The 21,169-nt window shown below is 38.9% G+C and overlaps 1 protein-coding gene across 1 annotated transcript; it reads left to right on the forward strand.

Annotated features, from left to right (window-relative positions):
* The first annotated feature begins 1,933 nt into the window (after positions 1 to 1,933).
* Positions 1,934 to 20,716, forward strand: LOC140154806 (peroxisomal sarcosine oxidase-like). Its single transcript, XM_072177391.1, has 8 exons — positions 1,934 to 2,156; positions 6,805 to 6,953; positions 8,895 to 9,114; positions 11,633 to 11,815; positions 12,521 to 12,655; positions 13,688 to 13,840; positions 16,548 to 16,623; positions 17,704 to 20,716. Exons 2-8 carry the CDS (start codon positions 6,889 to 6,891, stop codon positions 17,892 to 17,894), a joined length of 1,023 nt encoding a protein of 340 aa, XP_072033492.1. The 5' UTR covers positions 1,934 to 2,156; positions 6,805 to 6,888; the 3' UTR covers positions 17,895 to 20,716.
* Positions 20,717 to 21,169: the final 453 nt, after the last annotated feature.

Here is a 21,169-nt window from a genome sequence, read left to right on the forward strand (position 1 = left end):
CACCAAACGTCTTTACCTCACTTTATAATTGTCTCCTCTACCCAGGGGTGAAATGGGGAGCTGAAGTTTATTAACTCCATTGAGCGCTGCATAAAGGTAGGCATATGAGCATGCCCGTGAGCATGCATCATTTTGAAGCAACCACTCAGTGTAAAATATCAATATCGTACAAGTTTCAAAAAATACTAACCTATATTAAGGTGGTACCAGGGTTTTCTTTAACGCACAAAACACGCGTATATTTTACGCGTTCAGGCACTTTTCTGACTCCTTCAAATCCCTAGTCCCAAAGTCCAAATGCGTACAAAATCTTGAAAACGTACGCGTTCAGATCATTAGTATTGCAAGAATTGGATAGAGAAACACCTGATATTGTGTATTTATTTTCGGCTTTTGGCATTTAGGACCTATACTTCCGATATGTAGGACAACGAAAGGCTTTATGGACCGGCATTTCACAATTTTCAGCTTTTCAACTGTTCAAATTTAAATTTTACACAGTAATAATGCCAACATGGTCCACCAAATCGCTTCAATTAGGTCTTCATTTTGCAAAAATTTCCAAGTTCTAAGGGGGAAACATCACCCTGCGTAGTTGATAAACAAATGGCCACTTTCACTTCTGCTTTCGACATTTGCCAATTTATGTTTAACACAATTTATAGGCCTACCATAATAGGGAAAACTTGCCGTCCACGAAAGACTCCATGGACTGCTCATTTCACAAATGTTCGGCTTTTTTTACACATTAATATTGCCACAATGATCCAGCAAATTTCTTCAATTAGGTTTTCATTTTGCGAAAGTTTCTTACGGGGTGTGTCTTGAAGTATAGTGAATCCAACACCTTTTGGAGAAAGAATAAGTTTATGGTACAAAAAATTTTGCCATTTTCAACCTAAACTGTTGAAATATGGTGCAAAAGTGGAATAAATTCGCGAGAAGCGCGCAAAATGTGCAAAATGGCCAAATATGAGGTTAATTTGGTCAGAAACCCACATACAACATTGGGGGATGATTGTATGGACCACCCCCTGGCAAAATATTGGGGGAAACCCCCCCCCCGCCCCTCCACCACAATCCGGAACTAATACCCTTCCCTTGGGCAATGTTTTTGACTCCTTCAGAGGAAAAATTCACAATTGAAAGGGTAAAAAAAATTGAAATAGGCTACCCTTCAGCAAAATGCTTAAAGAAAACCCTGGGTGGTACTAGGCCTATTGATAAATTTGTGACTATTTTTGCATTTTTCTCGAAAAATAATAACACACTGCACTCATAGAAATTACAACTCAGAAAATGAAACTAGGTTAGCATAATTTGCTAGAGGTGTGCTATAGTATACAAAATTTGGAATAAACTGGAATTTCAGTGACTCAAGACAAGCGTTATTAGTATTACCAGGTACCTCAGCATTTCTTAACATGATTCGTGACATTGTAAGCGTTTCCGTACCGTTTTCCTAAGCCATGAACGTGTGCCAAAAATCGCTTTCCCCCACTCTCGGCTTGCCCAAAATTGCCCCCCCCCCTCCCCTTTCGGCTCGCCAAAAATTTCTCCCCCCCCCCAAGTAAAAGCCCGGGGTAAAAGTTCACGATAGGATAGACTGTTTGTAAACAATAGCACGTTCTTGTTTTTTCCCACGTATACACACGAGTCACGTGCAAAGATCGTCTAGTCTCTTTCTCCTTCACACCCGGTTTCTGTCAGGCGCTCCTGGCTGTAAAAGGTTAGCCACACGCAGTCTGGGTTAAGACTAAGCCTTGTTTACATTTTTGCTTTGACCTGTAGTCACTGTTTGCAGCAGGGTATGAGCTGCGCTGCTTGTTTGCTGCAGAATGTAAGTGTATGTTATCACACGAGTTGGGCGCAAGCAAACACCTTGCTGCATATAGATAAAGGGAAATGTGACTGGTATCAGCTGGTTTGCTTGCTTGCATATTCATCTATGCATTTACTGCACGCAAGCGTGACCGTGTTTGACCAGAAATGAGTAAAAAGCATAATACTAGCTTGTTTTCGCATTTATAAACCAATATGTCGTCTTCTCACAAAATCATGGATTTTGATGCAATCGTGGCGGGCGCTGGAATCGAAGGAGTGCTACAGCATACCAACTTGCCAAACAAAAACATAGGACACTTCTGTTGGAGCAGGTAGGCCGCAGCCGCACTGAATGTTTTGGTCAATGTTTTATGTAAACAGTAGCATGTTGTTGGGTTTTTCCACTTGCGCCATCACTGCCATAGTACATGGTCGTTCGCCATAAGCTTGGACTGAGTCCAAAACTTAACAAAAAAAATCTCAAAGGGTCACAGTCCCATTTTTTGTGCAAAAAATATCGCTAAAATCTGAGACCAAAATACCTTATATGGTCTCAGGCCACGGGTCTCAGGCTAAAATTATGTAAAAAAGTATTTAGTAGCTAGGGGTTTAAGGGAGCGATCGTTATTTACGACAGGGGGAATGGGCATTTTGAGGGGGGAACCCCGGGGGGAACCCAAAATTTCTTTGGGGTCTTGAGGGGGGAATGCAAAATTTTTTATTGAACCAGGAGGGGGGATTCTTAAATTTTATATTGAGAAATTCAGGAAAACAAGGGGGAACGGAGTGGACGCGAGGGGGGAACACGATTTTTTTGGTCAATATTTTTTCAAAAACGCCCATTCCCCCCTACCGTAAATAACGATCGGTCCCTTATGGCGCTAAGGGCAAGATACAGGCGGGAATACAGAATGGCCCGGAGATTGGCGCCTCAAAAACAGTGGTGGTGCTACGGTGCTTAAATTACCACCTTTTGCAGCAATTTTGTGCAAAAATGCTGCACTCCCCCCCAAAAAAAATTTCTGGTGCCGCCACTGTTCAAATATTTCTTGGTGAGTGAAATTGTTAATTGTTTTTGAGGGGGGATACTCAGGTTTGCTTTGGGTGGGGTGTCCCACTGAGAATTGGAAAGTGGGTCCATTCATATACCAGAAGTCAATTTTTTCTGCCAAATTTTAATGCAAATTGTCAGCTGTCTTAGTTTTTACAACGTTTTTCTCAGGTTTTGAGTAAATTTCCAATATTTTGGCTACAGCGAGGCAAAAATTAAGCTTCTTTCCAAAAAAATTGAGAACATGACCAAAATTGGCCCAGAAAAGGATAATTGACTTATGGTTATTACCCCCCAGTTAAGGGCTGGGGTATGAACGTTTGGACAGTATTTATTTTGGGACATTAGAGCACATCAGACCCCAGTTAAGGGCTGGGGTATGAGCGTTTGGACAGTATTTATTTTGGGACATTAGAGCACATCAGACATATCGAATTGCATTCTGAATACGAAGAATGTCATTCTGATATCAAATAATTTTGATTTTTGAAATTAGCAATTTAATACACATTTTATGGCAAATCATTAAAATTGATATTTTTGATATTTAACAGTACTTGAAGTAAACTTTATAAATCTGATGATTTATACTTAAAGTGTATGTAGGTGGGATGAAAAGCCGACGATCAATTGAAAATTTTGACCTTTCAGTATAGAAGATATGGATTTTTTTCCCAAAACACCAAAAAAATTTTCAATTGACCGTCGGCTTTTCCTCCCTGCTACATACACTTTAAGAATATATCATTAGATTTATATAATTTACTCGAGGACTGTTATATATCAAAAATTTGAAAAATATCAAATTTTTATAATTTGTCATAAAATTTGTATTATATTATGATTTTCAAAAATGAAAATTATTTGATATCAGAAAGACATGCTTCAGATTCAGAATGCAATTCGACAGGTCTGAGGTGCTCTCATGTCCCACAAAAAATACTGTCGAAAAGCAATAAACGCTCATTTTAGATCCCTTAAGTTGTCAACCCCATTTTTATTTGTCCGGGGCAAGGAGGTGGGGGCAGCATGGGGAGTCAGAACTGCTGCATCACTCACTCCAGCATCAGAATGGGAATTGTTGAAATTCTGGAATTTTGACAATTTCCAGATTCTAACGCAGCCTGTCAAAAACTTGAAATTTATTTAAAAACATATAAAAGACGTATAAAGTTGGAGTTGAGAATTTCTTTTGGGGTTGAGTTAGCAAACCACCTCATTTGGGGGCCACTCGCTCACAAAGACCACACTATTCAGAAACATTGTAAAACATGTAGGCGGCGGTAGTAGTCCACTTTTATGTGGTTCTCACAGGGCTGTTCCTAGGGATTTTGCCACCCTAGGCAAAGCCTCTCCCTGCCACCCCACCAAAGCATACCCAAAAAATGTTAAGGGGGTTACCCCCTTGAAAACTCATCAGTTTTGACCTATTTGTATACCGTACTGCCCACGACCATTTTCCTTCTTTTTTAATTTTTCAGTGGCGGATCTAGAGCAGTCGGGGGGTTTAATTTAAGAAAAAAAAATGTAAAAAATGGCCGCAAATGAGGGGATGTGATTCTCTCAGAAGTGAGAAACTTTTGGAAAAAATTTTAGTTTAAAAAAGCCAAAAATTTGCAAAAAGCTGGCCCAGTTGAAGCCATCCGTAGACAAGTTTGGACTATTATTGTATTAATTATTGCTTTGTTATGTACCCATAAAGTTGCGTAATGCAGGGGGTGTGTGCCCTCAGAAGGCCCCCCTGGATAGGAGCGGTGTGGGTATGGCACCGATTTCTTTTTAACAGATACAAATTTGATGATATTGTTGCAAATAAATCTACAAAAAATTTGGGCACACAAACATAAGGGCTGTGCAATAATTATGAGCCCTCTGGCATGTTCTCGATCTCCACCCCACCCCCACCCCACCCCTTTAGAGCATTACCGGGGTATGTTTAAAAGGCTTCATATGAGTGCCAAAAATTGCTTGTCTAAACCCTCTTTTGGCTGGCCAACAAAGTATCAACCCCTCCCTCCAGTGCCCATAATTATTATGTTTTGATGGATCCAAGTTGTGATAATATTGGATCCAAAACATAATAATGATAAAATTGATGCTTTACGCCCAATATTTATTGGTCTCGCTATGAGTTGTAAAATATTGGACTCGACTCACGCCTCGGCCCAATATTTTAAAACTCATAGCTCGAATTCAATAAATATGGGCTCAACCGATCCAATTTTATATCATTATTGCACAGCCCCTAATGTAGCCAGAAGTTTCTTATTGTAGACCTATAAAAAAACTTTTTTTAGAAAATTGGAGGGGCCTGATGATGGTAGACAGCCTGATGAATTACCCCTTTAAAATACACTGCAAATAAAATGATTAGAAATTGGGAACAAATTGGTGTCTAGTTTAAAATGTTTAACATTAAAAACACTTTACATTTAGCAGGCGTGCCCAGGAGTGGGCTTTGGGGCTGAAGGCCCCAGCCTGGGTCTAAAAAAAAAAAAATTTTAAAGAGGGAGAGAAAGAGAAAAAGAGAGAAAGGAGAGGGAAGAGAGAGAGGGAGTGAGAGAGCAATGGCGGTGCCATGGTGGGCATGAGGGGAAAATTCCCCTCAGTCAGAACTCTTGCCCCCCCTGTTTCCCCCCAGTACCTGGCGCCGCCTTTGAGTGAGAGAGCAGTGGCATAGCCAGTGGGGGCAGGGGGACATAGTGCACCCTGAAAAAAAAACTGAAGGGGGTGAAAAAGGATAAAAACACCTTCAAAAGTGAATCCAAATTTTACAAATTTTGAAGTAAAGTGAACCCATTTTATACCGGGAAGCGGACTTTTTTGTTTTGCCGCCTCTAGAGGGAGAGAGTGGGAGGGGGGAATTTAACAAAAATTGGTTTTATTAGACATATGCATATGTTAGATGTTGGGCTATATCATCAGTGGCGTAACTAGGGTTGGTAGCGCCCGGGGCAAGAAACAAAATTGGCGCCCCCTCCCCAATTCTTGAAACAATTGCGCGCGGAGCGCACAAAATTTTGGACAAATAAGGTCTACAATTCATTAATTTTGGTTACTAGAAGTTGAATATCGGTCTTAAAATGTTCTTCTAAAACAATTGCGCGCGGAGCAATTGACTTTTATTGCTTGGAGGGGCGCAGAATTGGTCAATTTGGCGCCCCCTAAAAGTAGCGCCGGGGCATGTTGCCCCCCTGCCCCCCTAGTTACGCCACTGTATATCATGCACTCAATTGGTGCAAAATTAGCGGGAATAAATGGTCTTAATTATAGCCCAAATTATAGCCTAAAGTCTAAACCTTAGAAACGATTATTCTGTGAAACCTGGCACGGTGTCGGCAAATGGAGCAACTTTGGGTATTGTTGCTGATTTGCATATCTTTGTTGCAAATACAAATGAGGAAATTGACAAAAATTAATCAAGCAGAGCACTCCTTGGAGTTACAAAAAACCCAAAAGGACCCAATTCCGCATCCGGGGGCGCAAAATGTTGCACCAAATGGCTCCATTAGGCTTTCACTAAATGTGCCCCCCTGTCGTACAAGCGCATCTGCGGTTGTTTTCTGCAATCAACCTTTATCAATTCTTTTGATAGACCAGCCCCCGAGGGTATCTGTTTCTTGGCATGCCCCTAGGTGTAGTCAGCTTTTCAGAACAGGGGGGGGGGGGGTGACAAATTGGGGCACTTTGTTACTTTACCAGATCCATGCACAATACAAACAGCTGTGCACAGAAAATTGTCTATTTGATACCATTTTGTCAGTTTGCCAATGCCCTGTAATGTACTGATGGTGTAAGATGTACCAACGGTCTATGATGAGTAGGGGGCAGGCCCATGTAAAACATGTGAAACATGTATGGAGGTTCAAGTAAATGCACCAAACCGGTAATGAGTGAATCAATTGTTCTGCTTGTTTTTGTTGTTTCAGTTTCCTCTTCCCCACAGCAGAGGTAGCTCCCATGGCCAGTCTCGTATTATTCGATGCGCGTACGAACAAACCTTCTTTGCTCACATGGTTCTGGATGCGATGGAAATGTGGAAACAACTGGAGAAGGAGACTAACACAAACATATTCAAGTAAGTTTAGAGTGAATATTTTCAATCTTTTTTTTTTTCAATTGGAAAGGATTTTCCCTAATTCGGGATGGCAAAAGATTGAAAATCAATGAAATTCAATCCTTTCTAATTCAATCGAAAAAAGATTTGCCCCGAACTTTAATCGCTAAAAGATTGAGAATTACTCCTTTTGAGTACTCAATATTCAATCGGGCAAGAGTACTAACAACCGGACAGCCAAATAATAGGCCTGTAGTGCAAAAGTCTGGTACGTCCGGAGATCACCTGGTCTGAAAAAAACAATATAGGGGCCTACTGGAAAAAAAACATGCATAACAAGTTGAAGTTGTAGGGTCACTCAAGTTGATTTTATTTTTCAGGTCATGTTGTCAAAGTTGTATTACATTGTTTATGCATGTAGGGCAACTTATTGTTGACCAAAGGAAAGGTAATAGAATATAAAGTACCATTAAAACTAACTGAAATAAGTTAGTGGGTGTAGGCAAATAGGGCTTGAACCTGCGGGGCTTGAACCACAGGGCAGCATGCATGGGGCAACAGGCAAGTATCAGTAGTGCAGCGTCATAGGGGCTTGTGCCCCCCTAATCAATTGCAAAATTTAGAAATCCCCAGGTGGTGGTCGCCGTGCATTCTCTAAATTCAGTAAATTTTCATTGTCAACCGTGTAATTGAATGGGATTATTTTGAAATTTTAAAACGCTTGAAATATCACAAACAAATAGGCCTATGTTTATAAATAATATAAATACAAGCTAAAACTGTTGGGGGTCGATAATGAACCCCACAAAACTAACCAAGTATATGGAAAATGCCATACGGCCGGCCGGGCGGTTTCACAAGTTGCCGGTTCGATCATGCCATTCGCCGCCTGGTAATCCCATAGGAAAAATGCAGAAAAATGCCTTGTGCCACCCCATCAGACCCAGTGCCCCCCCAATCATGGTCAGTGCCCCCAATATGATGACCCATGCTATAGCACTGGCAAGGGAAATAGCTTGATGGTTGCCATATTTTTACAGCATCATAGGGATAGGCATAAATCCGGGGTAGGGGATGGGAGATGAATCCAGTGTCGTAGCGTGGGTCATCATATTGGGGGAGGGGCACCGACCATGATTGGGGCACCAGGTCTCATTGGGGGGGCACACAATGTTTCTCGGCTATTTTCCTATGGGATTTTCTAAATTTTGCAATCGGTGGGGGGGGGGGGCACATGCCCTCCATGCCCCTATGATGCCACACCACTGGATGAATCCTCCCCAAACCTTTAATCATCTCCAATGTTGATGCCTGCATGTGGTTTCTGACCAAATTACCCTCATATTTGGCCATTTTAGCATAAAAAATGTAAATTTTTGCACTCTGTGTGAATTTGTTCCACTTTTACACCATATTTCACACCATTTCAGCTTCAATATGGCAAAAATTTGTACGCAGTACGCACATATGTGAAATAAACTTAATCTGTCACCAAAAGGTGCTAGATTCACTATACTTCAAGAGAACTTTTTTCCAACCCCATTCTCCCATGTCAAAATGAAATATATGCCTATGCTGCATCAATTAATCATTTTCACTTTCCAGTAAACATTTACAAAAAGCAATGTTAAGGGACCGATCGTTATTTACGGCAGGGGGGGGAATGGGTGTTTTGGCAAAAATATCGACAACAAATTTCGCGTTCCCCCCTCGCGTCCGCTCAAAATTTTCGCGTTCCCCCTTGTTTTCCCAATTTTCTCCATTTAATATTTAACAATCCCCCTCTTGGTTCAACTAAAATTTCAGGTTCCCCCTCAAGACCACAAAAAATTTCGTGTTCCCCCTAAATTTACCCATTCCCCCCTGCCATAAATAACGATCGCTCCCTAACCTTTCTCTTTCTCCTACACAAAATCATCGAAAGTTTTATTTACACATGCATAAAATCATCTATATTAACAGGAATACAGGACTGCTGGTTGTGGAAGATCAAGCTCCACACAAATCATACACCCAACACTTGAATGCCGTCAAAGCAGTCCGTAAGCCACATGCAGTTTACACAGGATCTGAAATCAACGACAAATATGCTGGAGCTGTGCATTATGAGAAGAGCTACAAAGGAATGGTGGAATTAGGTGCGGGACTTCTGAAAGCAGACAAGGCGTTGAGAAGCTTTCAGGTAGGTGTCGCATGGTATGTTTGTTTTATGTTTGTTCGGTTGATCCGTGTGGACACATGTTTGAGTCCTGATGGGACAATTAGTCTAAAGCAAAAAGCTCAAGCCAATTAGCTAAAAAGCTTAAATGCTTTTGAGACACTGCTGTCCACTGAAGAAAGCATTGTTTGGATTACTTGTTTAGCATATACTGCCTGACTTGACACACTGCTGGCCCCAGTGCCGCCAAGAGCCATTGCGGGCCCGGGGGTAAAATGATCGCACAGCCCCTTTTTATGCCCCCCACCTCCCCGAGGTCTCTTTTCTTTGCTTTTATGGACCCATTAAGGTATGCTTTCTTTATTTTTTACAGGACCCTGGGCCCCGGGGGTAATGCACCCCCTTAACCCCCCCCCCTTGTCGGCGGCACTGGCTGGCCCAATGAAGAGAAAGCAAGAGAATTGGAGAAAAAGAGCAAGAAAAAGAAAGGCTACTCCCAAAAAGTCAAGTGTACAATTTTGCTCTTAACATTGGCTTGAAAAATAAGAAATTGGGAATTCTTATTTCCATGCCTTGATACAAAGGCTGTTGACAGCAGGCAAAGGCTTGATGAGGAGCTTTCAGGTATGTCTTAGACCCCGTTTACACAGAGCCTGAAGTCGACTTAAGTCGACTTTGAACTCGACTTCATTTGTGTATAAACAGGGTCACCATGTTTTGAACTCGACTTCAGAAGTCGACTTCAAATGATGACCCGGAGCAACATTTGTCGAATTCAAAGTCGACTTCAAATTCGACTTATGCAGTGTAAACGAACACGTAATATGAAGTCGAAATATGAAGTCGACTTCATAATGGTAATTTGAAGCATGAGCAAATGATAGCATAAAAGTACAAGTCACAATTTGTTTTGAACTCAACTACTGTGTTAACACCCCATCAAGAAATAATTTATGCTAATCCTTTGTCGCAATCTGAATTCGATGTCGCAATTGAAGTCGATCAATTTCTTGATGTGTAAACGGGGTCTTAGATGTTGGCAGAAGTAAGAGTTTGAAAGAGCAATCATTGGGTGTAACTCAGAAATCGTTAATCCAGATAATAGCAATATATTTTATTTTGAAAATTGTCATGTGACATGTTGCCAGATGTAATATAGAAATTATTAATTCAAGTTCTATATGTTGTCTACCATATTTAACACGCACAATATCAGACAGGTAAACTATACTATTCCTAACATGGGTCTACTTTTCGGCGTAGTGGTAAACAGTGGCGTAACTAGGGTTGGTAGCGCCCGGGGCAAGAAACAAAATTGGCGCCCCTACACCCACCCCGAGAATATCTTAGACGCGGGCAATTGTAGAAACAATTGTGTGCGGAGCGCGCGAATTTTTGGACAAATAAGGCCTACCACTAATTAATTTTGGTTACTAGAAGTTGAATATCGGTCTTAAAAATATTCTTTCAATTGATTTTGTGCTGAAAATTTTGACTTTCATCGCTTGGAGGGGCGCAGAATCGATGCTGAATTGGTCAATTTGGCGTCCCCCTAAGGATAGCGCCCAGGGCATGTTGCATGTTGCATGTTGTGGTAAAAGCCCAACAATTCCCGTTGACTACGAGCTGATCAAAGTAAAATGAAGTATTGTTACTTTTTACCAGGGGCATGTAGATTCAGAATTCACCGGGTGCCATGAAGACGGTGACAACTCTCTAGTCTAAAGGTTCCCTAGTCCGGAGGCTCTTTAGTTTGAAAGTTCCGGAGTCTGAACACATAATTTACCATTTGCTAGTCAAAAAAAGGTTCACTAGTCCGAATATCGGGTTCTCTAGTCCAAGGGTTCGCTAGTCCAAATAATAAATAAGGTTCTCTAGTCTGAATATAGAATAAGGCTTGCTAACCCAACACTAACCCTTACCCTTAACCCTTATTAATTCTCTATTCGAACTAAAGAACCTTCGGATAAGCGAACTTAATTTGGTTTTCAGACTAGCATCTTGGCGTATTTGGGGGGGGCTTTGGGGTCAAAGTAGGGGCGGCAAAAAGCGAAGGGCGGCGGAAGAAGAAAGGCGGCAAAAACAGGGGCGGCAAAAACTTAGGGGCTGCAAAGCAATTAGCAAAGAAAAAAGGCAAAAAATTGAAAAAGCTTAAAATTTTTGAAAAAATGGTGCTTTTAAGGGCGCTAGCGCCTAAATTCCTTTTGTTTCTGTTTGTTTTTGTTTTTTTTTTGCTCTTCACTTTTTCAAACGACCGTGAAAAAAATTGGGTCAACCTTTTCGGGCTGTTAAGGAAGGCGGCAAAATTGTTTCTTCTTCAGCCCCCGGGGTTGGGGTGGCCACGGTACGCCACTGACTAGCGACCCTTCGGACTAGAGAAACTTTGGACTAGCGACTCTTTCTTCACGAAGAAGACACCCTTGAGCACTGAATTGAGTTATTGAGGTCATTTTGTGGGAGCAGGCCATTGTGAGTTATTAAGGTTTTCTGGTTCTGAAAGTACTTACAAACACACTTGTGACCTGTGAATCTATATTTTCAGGAACAATTTAAGAAATTTGGTGGCATCATTCATGATGAGGAGGGTGTTATAGAAGTGATACCAGGAGACATTATCACAGTAACAACAAACAAGGGACAGTACAGGACTAAACGACTCGTACTAGCTGTAGGACCATGGGCCTCAAAAATGCTCAAACCTCTTGGATTGAATTTCCCACTCCAAGTAAGTTTTACACACACCCCACGCACACACCCCACAAATAATTTTATCCCTAACGCCCCCGTCCTATTTTGGCTAGAGGAAAGGAAGGAAGAAAGAAGAAGAGAAAACCTTTTTCTCAGGTGCAGTTTTGAACCAGGGACCCCTCGGGTGCCAGACATGTGTACGGTGGTTTACCTTGGTCTTCCAAGGTTTCCGTGCCCATATGACCGTTAGCATGATAATACAATCGCATGATGTGGGATACCTGCGCTTGCAAATTCATTGTGAAGTGTGGTTTTCAGTGGCGGTGCCAGGAATTTTTTTTCGGAGGGCATTGGGGGAAAATATTTTAAAAACTTTTTATATGGGTTATATTTTGAGTTTTAGGAAAAAGCTTTTTAATAATATCAAATTTTGGGTTTTATAAAGGTCACAAAAACATTTCAAAATGTTTGTATGAAAACAGACAACAACAACATTTTTAAAATGTCATGATAAAATATTCCTGCAAATATGATGTTGAATGCAAAAAATTGATTTTATATGACAAATAGAATAAAAATTCCTTATAGTTTTCTTTACTGTTTCAGAGTCCGAGAAAAAGTTTTTATATTCTCTATTTAAAAAAATATCACTTAGTCTTGGAAAAATGAGATTAAATTTACTTTTTTCCCTGTATACGCAGTAAAATCTAGAAAATCTTTATTTTTACAATTTCTCTTTCAGATAATGAGAGTTAATGTGTGTTACTGGAAGGTGAAGACCCCAGGAGTGTTCAATGGGTTTCCTTGTTTCATTGACTGCAGTGTAGAGTGGCCTATCTATGGGTTACCAAGTCACGAGTACCCTGGAATGGTTAAGGTATCACTAGGATCCACAACATGCTCATCTATCAGGGGCACAGTTCTTTAACTCCAATCATTTGCACATTCATTGCATGACCTTTGAAATTTTGAGTACAAAAACTCATACTCTGCAACTTGAGGTCAAATTTTGCACTATGATTGTTTGATTGAGTTTATTGAACTATGCCATTGAGATGAGGCCATTGTGGTCCATAGTGTATGGTGTTGTGTCAGAGAAGATATCTTACCCTTCCCAAAATCCTTTGCAACATGACACATATCTCATTTACAACAAAGTATGTGAAAAATTGCAATTGACACTATTTTGGCCCTAAAAAGTTTCACTTTGGTGTAAATTGGGCCAAAAAAGAGATGTACACTGCAATATTGGTCCAATTTTTGAATGGTATATATGAAAGTTGCTGTTCAAATTGAATAATATTGGGCCTGTGGGTGTCAGATAGAATGGAAAATGGAAAAATAAGGGGTCTTTAAGTGACAGAGCATATATATGTTCGGAAAAACAAATGGGATCTTTGGGTGACAGCGATGCTGAAAAAGGGTCGGGTCTTGACAGCCCTACATATATATGTGTCACCTTCAAAGTGGGAGTGCCTCCCCCGGGTTTATATTTATGCAAAGCTGAGGCAGACACAACAACAATGATCCAAGAAAATGAACAAAATTAATTCCAATGTTATCAGTGGCGTAGCGTGGGTCATCATATGGGGGGGGGGGGCACCGACCATGATTGGGGGGCACCAGGTCTGATGGGGGGCACAAGCCATTTTTGGCAATTTTCATATGGGATTTTGAAATTTTGCAATCGATTGGGGGCATGTGCCCCCTCCCCATGATGCTACACCACTGAAAGTTATCTATCCATAATACAGGTATGCATGCATGGAGGATCACCGATCGCATCACCAGAAGACAATGAGGCAGACATGACAACAAGAAAAGAAAAGAAAAATGAACAAGAAAATCCAAGAAACTGAACAAATATTTCAAAGTAATTCAATTGCAATGTTATCTATCCATAAAACAGGTATGCAAACATGGAGGATACCCAATCGCATCACCAGAGGACAGAGATCTATGTAAGAACCAAGATGACATCAAGAAAATGTCTCAGTATATTCAGAAGTTTATGCCAGGATTGGAGGCTAAACCATCCATTGTAGAGAGCTGCATGTACACTGTAAGTAACCAGGGGGAAAGCCCCCCCCTTGCTGGATGGTTACCTACTTTTGTTTTGAGTGGCGGGGGGTGGATTGGCAGTGGCGTAACTAGGCTTGGTAGCGCCCAGTCTATAGTAACACTAAAGTGAGCTTTTCCATTTAAAACACCCACTACCCCATGGAAGATATTAGAAATATCACATACACCCTCTGAGAAAGATTTCGACCTGAATCTTCCACAGAGGGAGAGTGAGTTTCAAATAGAGTTGGATATAATGCTATAATGCTAATTCCATTTAGAGGTTAATAAATGCGCATTGGTTATTTGGAGGGCATTGTAAAAAATCAAAACATTTTGCCTTTGGAACCGAGGATTATCCCGAGTGATATTCCGAGGTCCAAAGCAAAATGTTTAGATTTTTCACAATGCCGACATATTACCGATGCAAAGTTATTAACCTCATTCATAACCGTCACTTTAATCTCTTCACCTTACAAAATAATACAAAATTTTGCTCAAAAGTTTATAAAAATAGATGATTTTTACATCTTCCCTTTCCAAAAATCGATCAGGCTAAAACAGGACGACCAATAACAAATGTGCGTATCACAATCTGTGCAAATATGGTAGCGCGCAATCAAAATACGGCAGCCAGCGCGCGCACAGTTTGTTTGACGCACAACAACACGCAAACACTGGTCAATTGTGTGTGACATTGGAACAATTACGCATTTTGCGGTCAATTGTGAGATATTAATGACTTCGATTTGCGTTCACGTTTTCACAAATAACTAAATGTAATTGGATCGCACGCATCATGTTTATTAATGAGGTTATGAATACTCCCCCTGTTGAAGATATTTTCAAAATCTTCCACAGGGGGAGTGTGGATTTTAAATGGAATAGCACAATATGAATAACTGACAACAAGTTTATTCTATTTATTTTGTATTTGAGATACTTCTTCTAAATAGAGAAATAAATAAAAAGACAATATGTGAATTATTATCAGTCTTCCTCAGCTGTTAATGATTCTTATCTACTCCCCATTCCAGAAAAATGCAGCACTAAATTTTTGGTATTAAAAAAAATGTTATGAAGTTCTGCCGAAAGAAACATAACTAAATTCTAATCATTTATTTAGTACTGGAGATAAAAGATAAAGTTAACTATTTTACTATTTTACTAATTTCTTGAAAAAAGAGCCAAAAACATGCATTTTCAGACAATCAAGTCATTAAAATCAAAGACTTGGAACAAGTCTAAGCACTCAAATTCATGAGTATATGCCACAATTTTGCTCTACTTTGCTGGGTTTTTGTGTGTGTTACTTTAATTAAATGATTGGTTAAAGGAATGATGCATGTTTTGACCCTTATTTCTAAAAATTGACCAAATAGTAAAATTTGACTTTTATTGCCAGTTAGGACTAACTAAAGTATTAGGATTTTATAATAGCTATGTTTCATTTGGCAAAACAAGATAATATTTTTTTTATTTTTAAAATTAGTGCTGAATTTTTCTGGAATGGGGAGTATAGTAGTGTTATCAAGGCAGCGATATAGACCTGTTTTCCTGTGTCTATGAGTCAACTTGACAAAGGTCAAGTTAACAATGTAATGGCCTTTTGATTTTGAATGCCTATACAAGTCCAGTTATCAATAGTCAACTTGATATATTCAAAAAGAAAGATAAAAAAAACTTGATAATAATATTTAATTAAGTAAATTTAACAATAATGGCCTTTTATTGCAATGAAGCATGTAGCCTGTATACAAGTGCAGTTATTAAAGTCTACTTGATTTGAAGGCCAAGTTAACAATAAGGCTAAACAGAAATTGTTTGATTGGCCTAACTAACCTACCCTAAATATACTGTGGACCCTGAATATTTTTTATTTATTAGGGAGGAAAAAATGTTATTAAGATTTGATTATGTTAAAAAATTGGATAATAGTAGTTGATGACCATTTTTTGATTTAAAAATAATTTAATAAAAATTATTTTCCTTTATGTAAGATTGAAATGTCTTTGACCAAAAAAAGTTCATAAAAAATCTTGGCCTATCTACCGTATTTAAAAAAAAGATTGTGACACCATTTTTGAGGCCTATAGCCATTTAAATACTGCAACACCTATAACCAATTTTAGTGGCGTGTCCAGGGGGTGCTTTGGGGCTGAAGCCCCCGCACTTTGGTAAAAATCATGTAAGATACAGCCGTTTTTTGGCAATTTTAGCCATTAAGCCCCCGCATAACTCTGATAGCCCCTCTGAGCCTCCTGCAGGAACAGATCCTGGAAACGCCGGTGTATTTACAGGTCAATGGACAACAAAATTGTGTATTTCTTCTTTTTCCTGACATTTCTACATTTCATAATGCTTTGTTTCCTGGATTAAAACACCATGGTAACACATGCATGCCTTAGTACCAGTTGAGATTGGATTAAGATATGTCCTACCTCTTGACCCAGAGGCTAACAGTTTAATTTGTTCACTTGTATCTCTTTCTCTCTTTTGCCCCCCACCCCAATTTTACCCTCCCCCAAGGGCTAATAATTATTGCACAGCCCCTAATAACCCTTCAAATCATGAATCTTGTATCTCTTTCTCTCTTTTGCCCCCCACCCCAATTTTACCCCTCCCCAAGGGCTAATAATTTGCACAGCCCCTAATAACCCTTCAAATCATGAATCTTGTGTAACTATAATTTCCTTGTAATTTTACAGTGTACACCAGATGAGATTCCCATCATAGGAACATATCCCAACTACAATAATCTTGCCTATGTGTGTGGATTGTCTGGTAAGTCATATGAAAATTGGAAATATGTGACACGATCTGGTCCATGAAATTGAGATAAAGGCAAAAATATGGAGTAAAAAAACAAAAAAAGTACATAAGAAAATAGACATCAAAAAACTTCATAACTTTAGAACCAAGTATGCTAGACCTTTGGGTCTGAATGCACAAAAGAGTTAGACCGGGTCTAAAGTTAGACCTGGTCTAAGTGGAATTAAGTTCCATCAGGAATGGTCCTTTACTCTTGTTTCCGTCTATATTAGCTAGCAAATTCTAAATATTTAAATGCAAAGTTCAAAAATAATACAAAATAAATTAAGCAAATGTGAAGGAAAGTGTCTTTTCTCCTGGGACTAAATTCCATTTAGACCAGGTCTATTTTAGACCCGGTCTAACTCTTTTGTGCATACGGACTTTGGTGTTTTAAGTATATGATAGCCTAATGTTTGTATATGGTAATAGTTATAGTAACTCAATTTTGCAAAAATGCCTCCTTTGGCCCCCATGGACCAGATCGTGTCACATTATGATCTCAAATTGGCACTGAGTTTAATATTTGTGTGGAATTGAGTATAGTTAAAAGGTTGAAAAAGCTGTGATACCCAGTTTGGTGACTGTTGAAGATTTCTTTTCCCATTGGAATCAATGGATTGTGACTTTTCAACATTGGCGACAGTAAACTTCGGTAGTTTCATGTCCCATAGAAACCAGTGGTTAAGAGAAAAATTGGGTGACTTTTTGATTATTTGACATGTGATTTAGGCTGAATTGTTGCCAATCCTGATTTGTGTCACACCATATGAATAGAGAAGGAACAGAAAAAGCATGTGAGAGAAAGGGAGGAGAGAGATGGACAGACAGACAGAAATGGGGAGAAAGAAGGGAGGAGATTGGCTCGAGGACTGCATTTTATCATCTTCAATTTCTTACCCACCAGGCGGACGGGCACTTCTGAAACAATACCTGCCCGACAGCAAAGTTACCAGCCTGGCGTTCGGGCGGCTGTTAAAATAGATCCCTGGTTTGACTAGGCTACACACCTACATTCGTTTTATGTTTTGTGGAATTTTTTTTTAATTGCAGGCACAGGATTCAAATTGGCACCAGCTCTTGGCAAAGTGATGTGTGAGCTAGTAACAGGCCAGCCTCTAAGTCATGATATCAGCCCTTATAACCCAGACAGATTCTACAGGAAACCAGACACATACACAGATTCTACAAGTAATTATAGGACACCAATGAAACCTGCTGTTCAGGCAAAATCCAAGTTATAATCATAGACTAATACAGACTATTTTCAAACAGTCAAAGTCCTAGTGCATTGTATGCTGTGACTTCTTGCATATTCATGAGGGCTAACAATCACAGCAGACTAATACAGACTATTTTCAAACAGTCAAAAGTCCCCTGTGCATTGTATGCTGTGACTTCATGCATATTCACGAGAGCCGATTGTTCGATTGTGTGTGTGTGTCTAACTATCATGTCAGCGTTGCGTGCATTCGTGTATACACAATAGAGCGTTGCTTGTCTTCGCTTAAAAGGCAAAAGACCTTAAATTTACATGGCATGTGCGCAGCAGCTTCGTCTGTCACACTCCATAGAACGATCGACCCTCATGATTGTGAGACTGTTTGGAATTTGTCTGTGTCTCTTTAGTCCATGATTATATAACTACTCTCTGATATATAATTTTATCAATAGTCTATCAATTTGGCAAAATGAACATATGCTATAATTCCGGTACTCGATCTCCGACACATAAATTTTACGATGAATATCAATGATAGACCAGTGGCTTATAGGAAGATTTTAAACGTGAAAATGTTGTTGATGACCCATCAAGGAGCCTCTCCATGCCTGATGATGGGAGTTCTCCCCTCTGAGTCAAATTGTTGAAAAACACCAATTTTTCTGGTATTTGAGAATTATTGGGGCACTGAGGGGTATTCAAGCTTCTGCACCAAAATTATTGAGGCTCCTCCCCAATTCCTAAGCCTTGTTGTTGGTTGATATGATCATTTATAATTTTTCTAACAATTGTATATAAATATTCAATTCTAGACCTGGACAATACCAACAGTTATCATACTAAATTATATTTTTAGCTATTTTTAACATAGATTTTCCTTTCTTTATCAAATTTTTCATCTTTTTCTGCCTTTTTGTGGTAATTTAAATTATCTAAATTGTATATTTGTGCGCAAATTGAGGGCGCTATTTACATATATTTGAAGTTTAAGTTAGCCCAATAATATGATTTATTCCTTTCATTTCAAGATCAAAATGTTTAGAAATTTTCCTTGCTATTTGTTACTCATTTTTCTGATGTTTTAATGTCATTATACAAGTGTCTACCCTTGTAGAGATGCAAACACAATTTAAGATAAATAGCGCCATCATTGTTCAACTTTGCTTTAAATGAACACAGTTCTACATACCACAAGCAACCGTGACCTATGTAGACTGTGACAGAGTTTTGTAGGAATCCTTGATCACAAAGTGTCATAAGAAGTATTTCAAAACATTCTGGTTACTATGGTAATCTAATAACAAGTATTTAGATTTTTATCCTGAAATTTCTTATTGTAACCAAAGGTATTTGAAAAGTTTTTGTTCCTGTATGGGGTGTATGGTTACCCTGAGAGTAATACAATTCAAAGTATTATTTTATCCTGAAATTTCTTAACTATCTAAATGCCTGACTATTGTTTATGTTAAAATTGTACCCTTTTAGTGTTTTACTTTTAAACACATCATCTTTTGTCTAACAAGTATTTAAAATTCTGAAATTTGAAGTTTTGGTTACTATATGGTTACCCTGACTTTACATTCCCTGACTGCACTAGGGCTGTGCAAAATTTTGTCCTCGATTTTGCATTAAAAAGGGGGGGGGGAAATTTGATGAAAAATCATTGCAAAGGGGGTCTTTAAAAGATTTGGTAACTCTCATGGTTGCCAACTTTTGTGTTGAGTTGGGGGCCGGGAAAATCATGGAAACTTTCTGACCACAGTGAGTTTTCAGTGTTTTCCCAGTTGTATGATCTGCAATATGATCAAGGATTCATGTCTCAAATAACTGTTTTAGAGTTCTGAAAATTACTTGCTGATAATGCCAATAGTGTTTAGGGTATAGAAATAACACATAGGCCTACATGTCATAATTTTTATTTAGGTGGTGCATTTTCAAATCAGTGCTTTTATAAATGCATGTTTAGGGTGCTTTTTGAAAGTCCATGTTCGTGGATGATACCCCCTTGTCAATGATCAAATGTCCCCAGGGGATAATGAATAGTATAACTATTATGTAAATTTTTTTTTGAAACTATATACCCAGGGGAGTAGCAAGGGGGCCCGAACAAAAGCAATAATGAAATAGGGCTGATAAGGACATGTTAAAAGGGCCCTGATCTGCTCCTTGTCCAGGGGGCCCCGAGGCTCTTGCTACGCCGCTGTATATACCCTCCATGTGGTTGTGGTGATTTGTTGTACCAAATACCTTGAAAATTTGACATTTCTACAATTTGTAACACATTGGTGCATGATAACAACAATATCCAAACAAATGTATCATATGATATATATTCGCTATTTGATACAAACAGTATATGTGACACAATCAAGGGAAATGAGTCGGATGTCGCTAATATTGATTTTGAGATATTGGCAAAGAAAGTGTTTAAATTCTTTTGTTTTATATTGTTTTCTGCGATTGATAAATTGATGTTACTTCGCAACGAAAAGTTGTATCAACATGGGGTTTTCAGTTTCTGAAAGCTCTAAAGTTCCTCTTAAGAAACATATGTAAAACTCATTTTCGACCAGTGGCGACATGTGACTCATTCCCCTTGATCATGTCACATATGTGACGTGTCATATCAAAAAGAGACACTTTTGGGCAGGTTAGCAATTTTGAGTGCCTTACATATCTTAAATAAAGAGATATTTTGCTCCACAACACTGTTTTCCCCAATGAAATCAGATATTCATAAGCGAAGATATTGAGTTCGTAAGTTATGGTATTATAAAATTGGAAATTGAGACATTGGCCTTTCAAAATATTATTGACAATGTTGAGAGTAGGAATCACTTTGAAAAGTGTACAAGATACCAGTTATATTCCAATCTGAAACTATCAGACAATATTTTAAATATCATTAACATTACAAATTTGCAACAAACCCAAACTATGAAAAAATCACCCCAGGTAGATTTTTTGCTATTTCTCCATTTAAGATCCTGCCCAAAAGTGTCTTCTTTCGATATACCACGTCACATTAATATATGAAACACTTGTGCAAAATAAACATGTATGCTGCATGCAAAGAACTGATTGGCTTTAGAAGTCACCGCAGAAGGGAATTCCAAAGAAATTAATTGTATAAACTGGCATTTATTTCATTATCCTTTTTGTAAAAAAGAAATGTAAAGAAATTGAATTAGGCCAAAAAAAAAAGTTGTTTGCTTGCCCTCAACCGACCGACCCTAATTTTGGAAATCAGAAAATTTTTTTTTTTCTATTTACTGTACAAAAGAATACCGACCCTAA

Source organism: Amphiura filiformis, chromosome 6 (genome assembly GCF_039555335.1).
Source record: "Amphiura filiformis chromosome 6, Afil_fr2py, whole genome shotgun sequence".
Lineage (NCBI taxonomy): Eukaryota > Metazoa > Echinodermata > Ophiuroidea > Amphilepidida > Amphiuridae > Amphiura > Amphiura filiformis.

Coding starts and splice junctions, on each gene's coding strand:
- LOC140154806 (XM_072177391.1), top strand. CDS start 6,889: ATGGTTCTGGATGCGATGGAAATGTGGAAACAACTGGAGAAGGAGACT. Junction 9,115..11,632: donor AGGCGTTGAGAAGCTTTCAG/GTAGGTGTCGCA, acceptor CTATATTTTCAG/GAACAATTTAAGAAATTTGG. Junction 12,656..13,687: donor AGTACCCTGGAATGGTTAAG/GTATCACTAGGA, acceptor TCCATAAAACAG/GTATGCAAACATGGAGGATA.